We start from the raw sequence: 17,434 nt of genomic DNA, 5'->3' as shown, positions 1-17,434 counted from the left end.
CTCCAACCCAGTTACTGGTTTTCAGATGGACATGGGACCCAAATGCATCACATGTAATTCAGGAATATGGATGGAATTAGTAGGAAAGAGCTTGCAGGCTACGTGAAGAGAAGAGACGGGGACTTCAAGTGAAAAGAAATTACCTGAGAATGAAACCAGGGAAGTGCAAAGCCAAGTGAAAAGATCAGGAGAGAATGAGGGGCAAAGTCCTGATGAAAGAGACTTACAGGTTTCTTGTTGGCCATACTGATATAGGAATTCTGAAGCTATGTTGGGTGTATTGTAGGACTGCAAAAAATGAAGCAAACATGCAATGCTATTGGGAACCATGGTCCGTGGTGTGGGAGAAGGCGTATACAAATAAGTAATGGGGAAAAGGAGAAGAGAACCCTGTGGTGGGAAATTAGAATTATGGGTCTTGGTGTGAATTTTACTTTTCTAGCTCTGCCCATAGACAAGATCTAATGATACCCCAGTGGCCATGAGTCAGTGGCAATGAGCACAATAAGTGCTCAGGACTTGGCTTTAATAACATCCCCCCACCACACACACTAAAAGGAACCAGGTTTGAGTAAATGACTGATTCCAGGAGTGTTAGTCAACTTTCTGTCACTGTGGAAAAATACTGTATTAGCTCTCTGTCGTTGTGACAACAATACCTGACATAAGTAACTTATGAAGAGGAAGTTTTTATTTGGCTCACAGTTTCAGAGTTTAAGTCCTTGGTCACTTGGCCCTGTGGCAGCGCAGTATATCATGCTGGGAGTGCATGGTGGAGGATGCCTATTCACCACATCATGGCCAGAAAGCAAAAAGAGAAGAGGAGGGGTTAGGCCCCAATGTCTCCCTCAAAGGCATCCCCCAGTCACCTAACTTCCTTCCATTAGGCCCCACCTCCTAAAGGTTCCATGGGCCAGGGACCAAGCCTTCAATACATGAGCCTTTGGAGGACAGGCCAGATTCAAACTATAACACAGGGAGAAAGTAAGGAAAGTAGGAGATGCTTCTGGAACACTTATTTGAGCCAAAACCCAAGGAAGTGTTCAAAGACAAAAGGACACTGGAGCTATCTTGTTGGGGCTCTCAGTGAACAAAATTAGAACAATTTAAGCATCAAAACCTACAATGATCACAAAAATTTTTGACAGATCAAATAAAAATAATGATACCTTTAAGTATATAATAGAAAGAGGTTAGGGTAAAGACCGCTACAGAAGGATACCAGAAAAGCAAAATGGTTCCTGATTTCAAGTACAAAATCTATTGCCAAAGAGTTAGTTTTGAAAAGTCATTATATTCATGAATAAAATCACCATTTTATAACCCCTGGGTGTAATAACAGATTAAGATAGGGATCATCAATGAATGTTAAAAGTATTGGCAGACAGATTCAGGAGAACAGATGTTCACATGGTCTTGGATTATTTATTAATTACAAACAGAAACAAGTGTGTTTACAATGGTGAGATCCAACAGAGACCACCTTGGCCAAGTGATCAAGTTTAGTATTTTCATAGGGGGACAAATTGACATCCTCTGCCTCCTGATGGCATACCACAGAAAATACCACATCATCTCTACACTGTTCTTGCTGGTTCTAAGCACAAAGGGCAGAATCCAACAAGTGCAGAATATGGAGTACTCTGCAAGGCACTTGGTCTGAATTCTTCAAAATCACCCTTAATAGCCAGGTGCAATAACATAATCCCAGAAGCTTGGGAGGCTGAGACAGAAGGATTGTGAGTTCAGCTACAGTGAGGCGCTAAGCAACTCATTGAGACCCTGTCTCTAAATAAAGTGCAAAATAGGGCTGGGGATGTGGCTGAGTGGTTAAGTACCCCTGAGTTCAATCCCTGGTACACCCCACTCCCTTAATGACAACAACCAAAAGGGCAGATGACTAAGAAATAACAAACCAACACTAAACCTAACACATGAATCTTTATTAAGCCCTGGATTTCAAAATATGTTATGGAGGATCTTTGGAAGATAGTTGGAAAATTTTGAGTATGGGCTTACTCAATCTTTAAATGTACACACACACACACACATATGCACATATTTATACATATATGCATTTTTTAGATGAATATACCATCTACCAAAACAGTCATAGTAAATTTCAATCTTGATGATGTTTAAAGCACACAAGAAAACATGACTTTGACTCACCTCCCCAGTGGCATAAAAGTCATTATTTTCATACTCAGGAAACAACTGGAAAAACTGAACTAGTGCACTGCAAAAAGAGGAACAACAAATACACAATTGAAAATGGAATCAGAATCATTTCAGGTGATGCCACCAAAACTAACTCTTTGGCAATAGGTTTCACATTTGAAATCAGGCACCAGTCTGCTTTTCAAAGACTCATGGACATAATAACACTGCATTCTGTGTGGATGGTTAGAAAATAAATACGTATGGGCATACATTGAGATACTAAGAAGTTTAGACAGTGGACATCAAAACTTTGGGCACATTTCCAAATCTCTGGGTTACCACTTTGGATCACCTGGCTTGAGGGGACCTTGATCCAAGGATATTAGGCTTTCACCTATTACTTAACATTCTTATGCAAACCTTAGGATTCCATTAACTCAGGTTTGTGGAGAGGTATGGGAATCTTAGTTCCTTACGAACCCCCACTGTGAGAGGCCCTAAATATTTCTAATAGAGCTCCCAGAATTTTCTAGTTTTAATAACCAAAAAATCAGAAAAGCTGTATAAGGACCATAATTTAAAGGGAAACCAGCAAATGACCACAAGTATTGAAATAAATGAGCTCAAAAAAAAAAAAGAAAAATCATATTTCCTAAAGAGTGCCAGCAGCCGCAGAAATGAACAACATGAAACAGAGTTAAGTCGACTCAAGGAATTATTTCAAAAGAAGCAAGGAAAGGGGAGATGTTTGAATGATTTCCTACTTGACTAAAATCTTCCCCAAAAGGAGGGGAAAACTCGTGACACTCAGATACTTTATGGATGTTCTGACCCAAACTGCAATGCCTGAGATGCTGTCTCAGCTTCCTGAGGGACTGAAAGCCATGAGCCATACAGGCAAGATGAAAGGCAAGGAGATTCTAGGGAGGGAGGAAAGGGAGAGAGTTTGAGGGTTACTGAGGCAAAATTGGGTCATTACAACCACTATGATCTTGGCTATACTTAATTTTCAAAGGCTCCATAAAAATTCAGCATGAGCCACTAGTGCAGAGTTTTGGTGTTATTTCTCTATTTATAATTTATAGTGGCCTCTGTAGCAACTCAATCTGGGAAGCTACAATTTTATGGCCTCCATGTTAGTACTGACAATAAACTGGCTTTAGAGAGGGATAAAAATAGGAGTTCATCCTCCATCCTTCCCTCTCCAACCCTCAGACTAAAAACTGCTTCCCTTGCTCTCTTCCTGATTCTTGGAATGGCAACAGACAATGGAACAGAGTAAATCTCAAATAAGCCTTTTGCTTGAGTTGAGAGCTTGCTTCCTTGTGGTGCTGGCTAGAGAGTTGTTAGGGTTGCCAGATTTAGCAGTAAAAAATATAATATGTCCAATTCAATTTGAAGTTCAGATAAATAAAAAAACAATGTTTCAGTATAATTGTGTTCAAATATTGCCTGGATTATACTTACATGAAAAATTATTCACCACTTACCTGAAATTCAAATTTAACTGGGCATTCCAGGCCTCGTCTGGAATCTCAAGTGAAGGAGTTAATCTTTCAATTTCCCCATTAGAAGTTTTAAAATTGACTGCTTTTTTTTTTTAAAAAGTGAGCCCTTGATAGGTCTCTCTTAAATGGGAATGAAGAATGGAAAAGATAAATTTACTAAAAAATTAGATTCACATATGCAATTGCTTATTTAACTGTATTTTTATTCAGGGATATTCTTATTACTTAAAGAATATCTGCTTGAAGATAGAGTCTACAATAATGTCTTCATGAACATTCAAATCTGAGAGACAGAATTGCTAAAATATACATAGCACACGTGATCACGTGTGTGTGCGTGCACACATGTGCTCCATGCATTTATTCAGGTGGAATTATGTAGCATAGAAAACATGCATCTGCTATGAGATTCCATTTTGCAACTTGTCTAATAAATAGAATCTTAGCTAAAGGCTATCTGCTGGCAGAAAGATATATTAAAGGACAATAAGGAGAAACGGAAATTGCAAGGAAAGATGACCAGGAGAAAATTACTCCTTTGATAAGTTTTTTGAAAAGGGAAGTTGGTGTATGCAGAATAGAGAAAGTGGATGGAAACGATCAAGCACTATAGACCTAAAGAGAGTGCAGGAATCTGGTCAGTTCTGGTGGAGCCACAGCATAATACATACAAATGACATTCAGAAAGACTGAGGTTCTGATCATCTAAGTGGGAATATCATCCTCACTAGAGCCAAGCAGGAGTTTTGACAGACATTGACAGTGGACAGAAACCAACTCAGCAAGGAGAACTGTGACTGTGTAGTGGTGCTGGAGAACACAAGAGCAGCCTCTTCTCATTTATTTTACATGCAGTGTGACCTTGCTGGGATCCTCTCCCCCCTGCATGGATCACAGTGTCTTCTTTCATATATGAAACCTGCTTCATGGCGGCATTGTTGGGAATTTTCGTGTGGACAATCAGAGCATTTCCCATCAGAAAGCAACATGGTGGGCAGAACAGCAGCAGCACATCCACTTGGCTGCCAAGGTGACTTCAGGCACCCTACTAGACTGCACACCAGGAGGGCAAGGGCTGCCTAGCTGCATCGCCCGCACCTACAACAGTGTCCTGCAGACAGTGTGTGTTCCTGGATGGAGAGCAGCACGATACGATGGCACCGGCCACTCTATCCAAGTCCAAGTGAGCAAATGTATTACGTTTTAGTGATTTTATGTTTTTCTAAGCCAGAGAAACACTAAGGCTCTCTAGCACATTCCAAATAGTGAAGAGAGAGAGAGAGAGAGAGAGAGAGAGAGAGAGAGAGAGAGAGAGAGAGAGAGAGAGAATCCTAACACTTTGTTACTGAAAAAGTTTTATTTCCAAACACACACAAAAGATGTGCAACATCAAAGTGAATAGTAAATGCCTCTTTGGGAGGCTACTCCTTCCAGACACACACTGTTAATAGTAAAAAGGAAAGGGACTTTCAGAAGAAGGAAAGATAGTCTTCAAAGGGAGAGGAAGAAAGGTCTACTCTAAACCCTCAGTAGCCCATTTACAGGTTTCAAAGCGACCTTCTTATTCCCAGTACCCATCTGGAGAGCTGGACAGAAGAATGTAGGCACAAAAGGAAACGAATAGTGTAACTATAAAGGAAACAGCTGAAATCAGTTTTCTGCACTACTCTTGATTAGCTATTTTCCAGTTCTAAGAGCCTGAAGCAAAAAGAACTAAAACAGCTATAAACAATGGATGCTTTGAAATAGGTTCTCTTTACATGTCATGCAAGTGGAGATGTACCACATGTCAGCAGTAAAGATCCACACGGAGGGTACTGGAAGCTGGGAGCTTCTTCTGGTAAGGGGAGGGAGGGGGATTTTGCAATGCTGTGTCTTCCAAGGGACTGACACATTTCTTTAATACAGAACCTCAGCCTTCAGGGCGTTTGCTAGTTAAACAATTGAGCTTGTTTGGATTTAAGCCAGAAGGAGTTGGAGTCCGGTGGGGGGTGAAGAGTAGGTTCCTATCAGAAGAATGAAAGCTCCAGAGACAGGGCACTGGAGGAGACTTCTGAGGGCAGGAGGAGAGAGTGTCTGTGGGGGGAGGACAGAGTTTGGGAACTGGGGTGAGGAAAGGGGGCCATTTGCAAGGAACGGTTACTATGTTCCCAGGATCTACTATACCTGGGAGCAGAGGTGTGGGGACCTAAGAACTCCCGTGGAAACTGAGGAAGGGTTAAAATCATAAGATGTGGAAAAGGAAAGTGAAGAAGAGGTACTCTTTTCAGGGTCAGCAGAGGAAAAGAAAATTGCCTTTGGGGAAAAGGCCAGGAAGTTTCTTTCTTCCCTCTACTAGCCATCTGCCTTGGGGAGAAAGAAGAGTAAAATGGAAAGGTTTTATCAGAGATCAGAGAACTCTGACTTCTATTAGAGACACTTTCTCTTTGGGGACTAGTGGATTTTGCTCACCAAGTAATTAGCAGCTGGATGGTGGAGGTGGGGTGGGGAAGCACCTAGTGAACTCCCCAGGCCACTAGGGCTCTTTTAATAGATTACGATGATGCAGCAAGTGCTCCCCTAGTGACCTAAAAAGACTTAGAACTTGATCTCAAGGAACAATTTATAGACTGGAAAAATCTGACCAAATAAGAAAGGTCGCTTACATTTTTTTTAATGTGCTAAAAATAGATATAATAGATGTGAGTAAGAAAAAGGAAGAAACTCTATGTGCACTGTTTAATCAAGCTAACAACTTTATATTTCCCCTCTCCCCTTTTTAAAGCAAAATAAACATTTTGTAAGAGGAAGGGGAAAAGGAAGAACGAGCTAATAAGCTGTTCAGCCTGAAAAAATCATGAGGGAGAAGCAAGAGAGTAAAAACAAATGCGTATAAAGGAGAGATCCTGGGAAATAAGACCCACCCCCCCCAAAAAAAAAACTACGAATTCTCGGAGAAGATGCTATTTCCTAGTAAATGCAAAGTTAAAATATAATTTTTGGGAAAAAAACTTTAAGGCATTGGTTGAAAGTTTTTTAAAAAAATCTTTGGTTGAAAAATTCTGTTTCTTAAATGATTTTTTTTAAAGATTGGTATTTATTTTATTCATTTATTTTTATGCGGTGCTGAGAATCAAACACAGTGCCTCATATATGCCAGGCAAGTGCATCATTTCTGAGCTCTTTATGTTCTCTGCTGGCCAATTATGCAATTATCAATGATGAGGTAAGAACAGAAAAAAAAAGAAAAGAAAAGACTACAAGTGTGTGTGTGTGAGTGTGTGTGGCCCTGGGTAGAAATTCTCCCAATCTTTCAGAAATTGGGCAATAAGGACCCATCAATTATTATTGGGCAATAAGGACCCATCAATTATTCCAGCACTGGAAGGGGTTTTCCTATTGAGATAGAAAAATGTTTGGTCTGAAGAGGTCCAGAGAAAGCCTACACATCTTACCTGTGCAAATTGTGGGCCACATCATCCTCATTGACAGCATATCCCTGGGAATTATTGGTAAAACTGAAGCCAGTGCCCACCTGAAGGGGAAACAGATCAGCAAGTGAGCAGGCAGACACATACTCCCTGCGGATCTTCAGGTGGAACCTCCGCTGAGGGCAACCTTACTTACTCCACAGGCCAAGCCTCTGACTTCAGGTTTTTGCCATCACCTAGGTATGTTGGCTGTCCTCACAGGGGCACATTGGCTTCACTCATCCCCCACCCCAAACACAACAGCAGCAGGAGCCTTGCCCTGGGGTCTACCCTTGGGGGCTGGGCTGTCCCAATTCCTCAGAGGGGACCTGCCCTTCATCTTTCTTAGTCCAGCCACAGCATCAGAAGATCCAAAGCAGTCTCCTTTCCCTGAAGGGTGTGCGGCTCTGTCCTGCCAAGAAGGAGCTCTCTGGCTGGAGAAAGAAGAGAACTGGATGTGTTTTCTTCTTCTTTTCTTAATTTGTGATAAATACGACCATCACTCCATCTCATTTTCAGTAGGTGAGTTTTAAAATAATTAAGACTAAATCTAACTCAATATTGTCTCTGCCTAAGATTTCATAGACAACTGAGCTATCAATCAAAAGAAGAAGCTACAAGTGAATTTGTGTCAATAATTTGTGTAGGAATGCACTCCCCACTAGCTGGAAAGATTTTTTTTTTCATTTATCCCGCTGCCCCCAAACACACAAGATAACACATTTAAATCACCTCCTGTTTAAATATGTAATTATAGACTAAGGAAAAGGATGACTGACAAAGGATCAAGGACAAGTGTGTTGACTTTTTTTTTTTCCTTCCTAATTGTTTTCTCCTTGGACCCTCTGAAAAGAGAGAAAAGTTTTGAGATTTTAGTAAGGCGGTAAAGACACTCTGAATCTGTAGAACCAGACCCTGAGCCACTGTCCTATTTTATAGTTTATTGAAACCAATTTCAGAAAACTTCTAAAGGAGAATATCCGTTTTTGTCCCCAAATAAGGCATACTGCTTCTCCTGATAAGGGAAGGAGACTAGTTTGGGCTTTATTTATCTAGAACACTATAGGACAGATTAGGAATTCTGATACTAAACAATAACCTATACAGGAGCATCCTATGCCATCCGAAAAAAGACACTGACCCCTGATCCTCAACAGTAAAAACCAGTGAACACGACATTTCCTGGGATTCAAAACTAGAAAAGAGAAGAAAGCAAGAAAAGTTCCCCAACTCTAATTATGACAAAACATGCTATAAATCTCAAAATAGTCTTCATTTTTATAGATTAAATTCTATTTTATTCATTTATTTATCTTAGTTACAGATGGACACAATATCTTTTATTTTATTTATTTGTTTATCTGGTGCTGAGAATCAAACCCAGTGCCTCACACGTGCAAGGCAAGCACTCAAACACTGAACCACACAACCCCAGCCCTAAATTCTACTGTAAAAAGAAAAAAATATCTCTAATGTTTAAAATGTACAGTCATGCATTGCTTAATGATGAGGGTATATCCTGAGAAATAATGTATCCTTAGGTGAATTCATTGTTGTGGGAACACCCCAGAGTATACTTACACAAATCTAGAAGTTGTAGCTTACTACACACATGGGCTAAGGGTTGTGTGTATGTGTGTGCACTATACACACGTACATATGTATGTATAAAAACACAAGTGTATATAGTATATATTTATACCACAGCCCTTGCTCCTAAACTACAAACCTATATAGCATGTTACTGTACTGAATGTGACGGGCAATTATAACATAACGGTAAGAATCTGTGTGTCTAAAAATACCTAAATATGAAAAAGGTAAAAATACTATAGTGATGAAAATTTTTCAGCTCCATTAAAATCTGAGGGGACCACTGTCACATATGTGGCCCATTGTTGACTGAAGCACTATTATGCACATGACTAAATTTAATAAAAAGTAAAAAAGATAAGAGAGGCCAGCACAGAGACACTTCATAGACACAGACATTTCATTCACAGGTGGCATTGTACTCACCGGATTATCCATATAAAGCATGGACAAGGTGGTGGTCCAAGGAAAGTTTCTGGGCAGGACTGTTAAAACAGAGGAGCGGTCTGAGTCTGAGTTGCTAACAGAATATACCATGTAAGGCCCTGCTGCGGTCAGGGGTCCAGCACCCTCCTCCCCCAGGAACACTGGGTGTGCCTCTGATACAGTATCACACTTTCACAGTGGGGACCTGGCCCCAGCACCCTGACCTCCTCTCCTCTCTTCTCTTTTTCTACCTGAAGGATTCTACATCTAAGATGAAGCTTGAATACAGAACCCAGTACAACTGGGCCATGAGGAAATACCCAGGGACCACCCATGTGATAATTCCCATCTGTCCAGTCCTATAAATCATCCTTAACAGTCCAATCCTCTTGAATTCTCTTCTGCCCACCCAAGACCGAAGAGAACAACAATTTCAACAAGCACAGAAGCTTTTTATGAGTCACAAGTGGGTTCATACTCTGAATTCTGACCCAGGGAAAGTAAACCATCTCCAAAATAAGACAATGACCTGGAGATGAGCCTGGGTGACAGATGTTGCTTGTTCTCCATCCTTCCTCCACCACAGCATCCTGCTTCCAAGGTAACAGGTCGTTTAAGTGACTGGAACCATAAGGTGTTCAGTTTGTCTGAATAATCCCCCCATTAGGCCCATGCAAAAGAGCTCTCCCAAACGATAATAATTACCAACTGTTTCTGCAAGCCGAGAATGCTTGAGTCAGCCAGCAGAGCTCTGAGAAAAGAGCTTAGAACCTTTCACCCAAATTTCAAGAGAGAAAGTAGGCCAGTCAGGACACTCACCCCAGTGGCTCCTCCTTGAACAGGCATTGCCAGAGAGCTGTGTTTTTATAATCTGGAGCTGTTAAAACTATTCCCAGTGACTCAGTGTCTACCTTAAGTTAGTTCTGGATTAGATATAAGGCCCTAATGAAGGATTCTCCATAGGAGACACAGTTCAAGCCACACTTACCAGTCATATTACTTGTGATAACATAAGGTCCATGTTCCACAAAGAGTCCAAACATGGATGAGCCTCCCGGGCCGCCCTGCAGCCACAGAACTACCGGAGCAGTCGCTGGTTGTACCTAGAAGGTACGGAGAAGCTGGTGACCACACAGAACACTCACCAAGGCAACAGAAAGCCTGTGTGTCTTCCACGTCTTGACTACATCCCATTAAGTCTTGCCAGACCCCAATGAACACATTTCAGCCATGAACAAGGTACTGGTCATCTCTTGTTTCGCATTAGTACTTGCCACGCATGATGGTGTCCTCTTCTCTTGCAAAGAGATAGAAACCACCTTGAATGTGGAGGTCTTGCTTGTGTATGCTGCTAAACACTTAGCATTCTGCCTGGAATCTGGGTTAATTTTTGCAGCTGTTTGAGTTGGGGCTAGGCGGGCATTCCATTGGACCTGCATATTCCCAACAGAGGCACAACAAAGAATCCATCCTTGGGGATGGTCTCCCCCATAACTGAAAGCCCAAACTGCCAGGGATTAGAGCAACTTCATTCAATATGGGAGAAACTGAGGAGCTGTGGACAGGCCTGGAGTCACTCAACCAATGGAAAGAGCAATAACAAACCCCAAGCAAGGAATGGGCTTATTTAGGACATAAGAGACATGAATTAGAAAGGGCCATGGGCAGAACCTGGATGTTGACCATCAGGAACTGGTAGTGGTGTCGATGCCATCAGCTTCAATGGCAGAGGGATTTTCTATTCTTTGACTCAACACATATTTACTGAGCACCTAATATGGGACAGGATATAGGAGCTAGGTACCTGGTCAAGCAGTGAGTGACAGCAGAAGACTCAGCATTCTTTTGGAGCTTACAATTTTGTGGGGAATGCAGACAGAAAATAAGGAAGGAAAAAATAAGTAAATTCCATGATTAAGGATCGTGAAAAGAACATAAGAGTGATGTAAAGAGGGTCCCTGAGGGCTGGGAAGGACCTGGGCTCAGGGAGGACCTGAGTCCTGGATGGAGACCTGGAGGCAGAGGAGGATCCAACCACAACAGAGCTGGGAGTAGAGCTGCAGCTGGAGAGAGAAGAGGGGGGGGGGGGCTCCCAGCGGAAAAGAACTGGGTGCAGAGGGTCACATGGCCCTAAAGTGAGTCCTCCACAGCCTGGGCTCTACAGGGCTCAAGCAGCCCCAAAAGTGGGTCTTTATTTGATGTCCTGGTTCTCTAGATGTTTGGCCCACGAGGCATGCCAAACAAGGACGCGACTGGAATGAGAGAAATCCTGCATCCTCCTATGTAGCCCAGACCAAACCAACCAAGGCCAGCTCCACTGAATTGGAACAGGGAGCTCCCTCTGCCTGGAGGATGTGAGGAGGCTTGACTAACTCAGGAGGAGACTGGGATGCCATCCAAGAACCCGGAGGAAGAGCTGATAGGACTGAGTTCTAACTGCAGTGACAGAGAGCACACAGGCACTTCTCCAGTCACCAAAGGTGTGATGTAGGCTCCTGCAGCGCTCTAGAAAGGGGTCCTGAGGGTCTTGCTGGGACAGAGTGCTGGTTGGCACAGCTATGAGCTGGAGAAGAGCCCCTGGGGCCCACTCCCAAGCACGATGGATTAAGTGACATCATCAAAGCCCTTGGACAATGCCTAATGTACAGTGAAAGCACAATAAGTGAAAATGATCATTATAATTAAGGAAACAGGCAGACATAGTAGAAGCTGGAGTCAGCCTGGGACCTCTGACTAGCATAGCTGTAACTACAGGAGCCAACTCTATATAACAGATAAATGTGTGCGCTCCTGCCGCAAAATGATTAGATGTAAACCTGGGCTTCACTATCAGCAAGCTGGGTGATTTGGGGTGAGTTGCCTAAGCTCTCTGGATCTCAGTTTCCTTACCTGTAACATGGGGAGTAATCATAATACTTACAACAAATGCCTGGCTATTGGGAGAATTGAATGAATTCCTTTTCATAAAGCCCTGCAAGTGGCACCAGGCATGTGTTCTACTGCTGTGATGGAAAAATACTAGGGATTCATGGACAGTTTGAACACAAACCATCTATAAATGGAAGAATAGGAAAGTGTGTTGTTTGGTGGGTTTTCCTTGGTCCACATCTTTCCTGCTCAGCAGGAAAAATAACATGAAATACAGCTCTTCATTTTTTTTTTTTTTTAAACAGGGAAGCAAAGTGAGCCGTGGAATTTGGAGCCAGGCAGATTGTGGCTCTACTTGGCCACACAAAAGCTAAGATATCCTGGCCCTCCACTTCTTCAGGCCTCAGTTTCCTTATCTGTCAAATGGGCATAGTGCCTACCTCACAGGCTTGCCCGGATGCTCTGATGAGAAGAGGTACGAGCAATGATACCATAAACTCTAATGTGGTAAATAAGTAGAATGAGCTCTGCCCCAACCTACCTGAACACCTGCTATGGGTTTTGTTTGACCATGTGATATCTTTTTCCCCCTCTGTCTTCCTATTTAATAGCTATTTAATATTTAAACTCAGTCCCATCAGCTCTTCCTCCAATACACTCACTGAAACCGACTTCTACTTGTGTTCACTCAGTGGGAGTACATTATCTATTTCAAAAGTTAGGTAAAGCATAGGACCTGGAAGGAAGCCGTCCCTGATCTTCCCCAGCCTCCCAGCAATGTCAGATGCTTCAGGTCCACTGATTCCAGGGCATGTCCAGCCTCCACTTTCTTCCTTATGTCCCAGGGAAATCCCAAAGGCCCCAGTAAGCTGAGCCTCACATGAAAATAACTGGGAGAGCTTTTAAGAAATACTTCTGCCTAGGCTCAAACCCCAGAGTTTGCAATTCCCTTTGCCAGGAGTGGGGCGGGCACCCTCAGTCTTTCTCAGAAGCCCCCGCATGGCTCTCAGGGCAGGGCTGAGCATCTGTGAGCTGAATGTGTGCTAGAAGTTTCTGGTCTCTACTGGTCCTCTCCTATCCTCCACCCTGTTCTTCCCTGGCTTCCCGTGACCCTTCCTGTGACCTGGTACAATGAAAGGAACCTCTGGACTCTCAGAAAAAATAACCTGACCCTGAGAGGCCACACTACAAAGTCAAGTCAAACACCTCAGTGCCAAACAACTTTCTTATGCAACTGTGAAGCCCAGGACACTGCATTCTTGAAATGCTTAAATAATAAGAGATCTGCACACACCTCCAACCTCAGCTGACCTGGCTCCTCAGTGTACTTTCCTGAAGGAGGTGACTGAGGCTCAACAACCCTTGAAGAAATTGTTTTTAAAGAAAACCTCACACATACATCTTTGAACCAACCAGCCTGTGAATGAATATTGCCCTGACCTGGGATAGAATGCAAAAGTCAGATGCCTGAAAATAAAGGTGTACACGTTTAACGCCAAACACCCAAGAGTGAGTGGATTCATGCAGACTTTTATAATATAATGTGGCATCATAACACCATGATGCATAATATTATGTTCATAGTGATGGCATGGAATTATCATGTGATAGTCTTTAAAATAAATAAATCCAGCTCTCAATTGTAAGAATGCAGCTCATCTCCCATGCCCTAACCCTTACTCAGGCAAACATAAAAGTAAATGAAGAACAAAACCACATTGCAAAAGTTTGGGATCAAATGAAACAAGAAGTAACTACTTTAATTTGTATCACTTACAGTGATACAAATTCAGAACTTCAAAAATATTCATTACACTGAAGCTATGATTCAGGGTCCATGAGATAAGAGAATGGGTGCATTTATTGTTTTCAAAAGCTTTAAAAGTTTTCCTTAAAAATTTCCATCTTGCAAAAAGAGACTACTTATTTTTTTCTTTTGGTACCAGGGATTGAACCAAGGGGTGCTTTACCACTGAGCCACATCCCCAGTCCTATTTAAATTATTTTTCAGGTTTTTTGAACAGGGTCTTGCTAAGTTGCTGAGGCTGGCTTTGAACTTGCAATCTTCCTGCCTCGGCCTCCCAAGTGGCTGGGATTACAAGCAGATGCCACCGTGCCTGGAAAGAGTACTTATTCTTAACTAAAGCTTTTTTTTTTTTTTTCAATTAGGGGTATTTAATCCCCCTCCCCCACCAATCTTACCCACTAAGGATGATCCTCATACTCTCCTGGGTATTTCCCTGTGCTCCCCATGCCATTGTATATGTATCTTGTAGCTCTTATATATGCAACATACATAATTTCTTATTGTTTTCAAAAGCTTTAAAAGTTTTCCTTAAAATCTGTCCCTTGCCTCTCGGGGTGGATATGTCTCCCTTGGTTAGGAGGCCTCGTCTTATCCAACATCAGATCCTCTTTCAAAAAAAGGATCAGGCTCTACCTAAACTGGTATATTTGCTGTGTTCACTTAACAACATGCTATGGACATCTCTTCACAGAAGCACACATATTATCAGTTGGCTGACCAGCATCACACTTGATCAATTTACCACAGTGTACTAATTCATTTAACATGTAACACCAACAACTCATAGGACATGGTCTAGGGCTGTGAGTGCAGACCAATTCCTACTCACAGTTAGTTAGAATACTTCATGATTAAGAATATAGATTCTGGAGCCAGACTTCCAGGGTTGAAATTCCAATTAAATTATTTCACAGCTGTGTGTGTCCTTGGGCAAGTTACTTAGCTTCTCTGTGTCTCAGTGTCCTCTGCTTGCAAATATGGATAATAATAATGTCTCTCTCATAGGATGACCATGTATATTTAAACAGTAGATGTATGCATAGCACTGAGAACAATACTGAGCACATCTTTTATGTGTTATTTCTGATTATTTTTTCTGGTGGGGTGGCAGTAACTAACTAGATGGATAGGTGATATGAAAGAGTAAATGAGTACTCAAAGAGGGTCTCTGAGGATGAGGTTACATTTGAGCTAAGACTTGAAGGATGCGTGAACCCCCAACAGTGAACAGTTATATATCACTTAAGAAGAAAATCATCTCTCTATTAATGACTATAGGTCAGAGTACTGTGGCAAGAACTTATGATCAAAAAGAAGAAACAAATAAATTCTGAGTCTTAAAGAAGGGACAAAGGGATCCTAGGTCTTTAGGTGGAACGACTCTCTAGCAACCTAAGAGGGTGGGCCAGCCTGCAGGGCAAAACTGAACCCTTCCTAAGGAAACAAGAAACAGCACTGGTTTTGCCTCCAAAGCCCTTTTAATTCTCCTGGCGACCCCTGGTGGTCAATTCATGAACCTGGCCACACCTGCCTCAGGGTTTGTTCCAGAATGAACAGCCCTGAAGGAGGCAAATGACTGGGTCTATTAGAACTTCCTGCAGAAGAGAGTTTCCCTGCCTCAACGTTAGCAAGTTCCAAAGGACGATAAGAAAATCCACCCTCTGTCTTCATGAACTGTCATTCCAAGGAAGCAACATTCAATGCAACTGAAGTAGCACCTGTCTATCCCTTGCCTCTCTGGGTGGATATGTCCTCCTTGGCTAGGAGGCCTCATCTTATCCAATATCAGACAGACCCCAGGTCCCCCTTTTCTGAGAGAGAAATGGGGAGGCAAAGACAGAGACAAAGAGTAGAAAAAACCTTCTACCCAAAGTGCACACTGTCACTGAAACAGTGAGTTAAGGTATTGTGGTGGGGGCTAAGCACTTGACAACTTCAGTATTTTGAAGTAAAACAGTTTACACAATAATATGTCACACAGAGGACATGATGGGGTGACTTTAGGGAATTGTAGATGCCTCGCCACATGCTAGGGCCATGATTTGGACCAGGAAGTCACTCAAGCAGATGGGCCTCTGTCAGTTCCCAGGACTGGATGTGCCTGTAAGGCCCGACACCTGGTGAGAAACAACAGCAACAGTGATACAAATTCAGAAACCACTGAGAGACCCAAGTTGAAGTTGCCGCTTAAGATGCACAAGGGCAATTAGTAAATTAATGAGGGCCTTCTTCACACTTCTATATGCAGAGGCTGAACGTTTGCTTGGTTTAAGTAACGTGTTCTGTCTTAATTGAAGTCATTAGTACCTTAAGTAAATGTCTTTAAATTCCCCCAAGTATGTTGAAATGGACTCCCACTTTGCCATTCAGATCCCAGTTCTGCTGATACTACGGCTGCCACACTGATGGTGTTAATCAAGGCAGAGCATTTATTTAAAGCAATTAGTTTTGTGACTAGAATTGTTAAATAGGTATGTAATGCCATTTTGATTCTACACACATACTCCCAACGTATACGAACAACCTGCTTGCTTACGACATCTATGTTTTTCAAAGGAAACTTACTCGTAGTGTTTGGTGTTGACAATAAGTCTTCCTTCTCTGTGATCATTGCCACTGTCTTATCATATGAAAAATTAACTTTCTCATTTTTTTTTTTCAAGCTGGAAGGCTCCTTATGTTATTCCCAAACTCCCGGATTCTTATCAAGCTTTAACCCGTCCCTTCAATTTGAACCAGATTCCAGCCTGCTGGAATCCTCCCTTCCATCCTCCTCCTGGTTCTCCTACCTGAATCAGTCCTTCATGGGGCAGTTACAGGTTCTCTGTGCCTCTCACCAGAAAGATGTGCCTTAGAGGGAATGGGATGGGGTAGGTGGAGAAGAGGTTTTATCTTTGCTTTCTGATGCACAAGAAGAAAACTGCTAAAGAAGTTAGTTACTTTCTTTCTTGTGTTTAATTTTCATTCCCCAAAAGGAATCTGACACACAATGGTTTTTGCAGAGTTCAAATGTACCTATGAATGGAGTGACCTATAACACCATTTGTAGTTATTGTGTTTTGTTTCATATATACTCTGTTCTTCCAGATCCCTGATGCTATAAGAATACAGCAAAGAGAAGATAAATAGGGAAAGCTCTCTAATGGTTTGTTTCATTGCCAAAGGATTTGCAGCCCCCTGAGATAGACAAATTTTAAGAAATCTGTCCGAGCCACATTCCATCTTCTAAGAACTGACTCTCTCCATCAGGGAGAGGGTCCATTAGCCATGTTTATATCACATGACATGGCACCTTAGCTGATAAGTTCAAACTGGGCCCATAACACTGTGCCTCTAGGAGAAGGGCTAGTGAATCCCTGTGGGTTGATCCAAGAAAAGGTAAACTGGAAACTGTAGTTTGGCCCATTCAGCCAAATGCCTGGAGAAGCAGAGAAGTTGACCAGCCAAGAGAAGCCTGGAGCTCAGATGGGTGATCCTGTGGCTGTGGATAAACAGGGCAGAGCCAGAAGTACTGGCTGCTCTGGTTCTTGAGGCCTTTCTATTTCTTGGCTCCTTGGGCCAGCCCACTCTGCCCTGGGTGCCGCTGAGCAGAAGAGAAAGAATGAGTGGCTAACTCACTT

At 42.3% G+C, this 17,434-nt stretch overlaps 1 protein-coding gene across 1 annotated transcript in view; it reads right to left on the bottom strand.

The window, feature by feature from the left end:
- CPVL (carboxypeptidase vitellogenic like) overlaps window positions 1–17,434 on the bottom strand; it is a gene marked incomplete at both ends in the record, with an annotated part of 126,950 nt that overhangs the window by 77,033 nt on the left and 32,483 nt on the right. Inside the window, 4 exons of the mRNA XM_081288182.1 lie at window positions 2,173–2,239; window positions 7,106–7,185; window positions 9,140–9,198; window positions 10,128–10,242. Coding sequence (XP_081144308.1) covers window positions 2,173–2,239; window positions 7,106–7,185; window positions 9,140–9,198; window positions 10,128–10,242 — 321 coding nt within the window. The remainder of the gene's footprint in view (window positions 1–2,172; window positions 2,240–7,105; window positions 7,186–9,139; window positions 9,199–10,127; window positions 10,243–17,434) is intronic.

This window comes from Spermophilus citellus, assembly GCF_964194105.1.
Source record: "Spermophilus citellus genome assembly, chromosome: 3".
NCBI classification, from domain to species: domain Eukaryota; kingdom Metazoa; phylum Chordata; class Mammalia; order Rodentia; family Sciuridae; genus Spermophilus; species Spermophilus citellus.
This window is presented reverse-complemented; position numbering and strand designations above follow the sequence as displayed.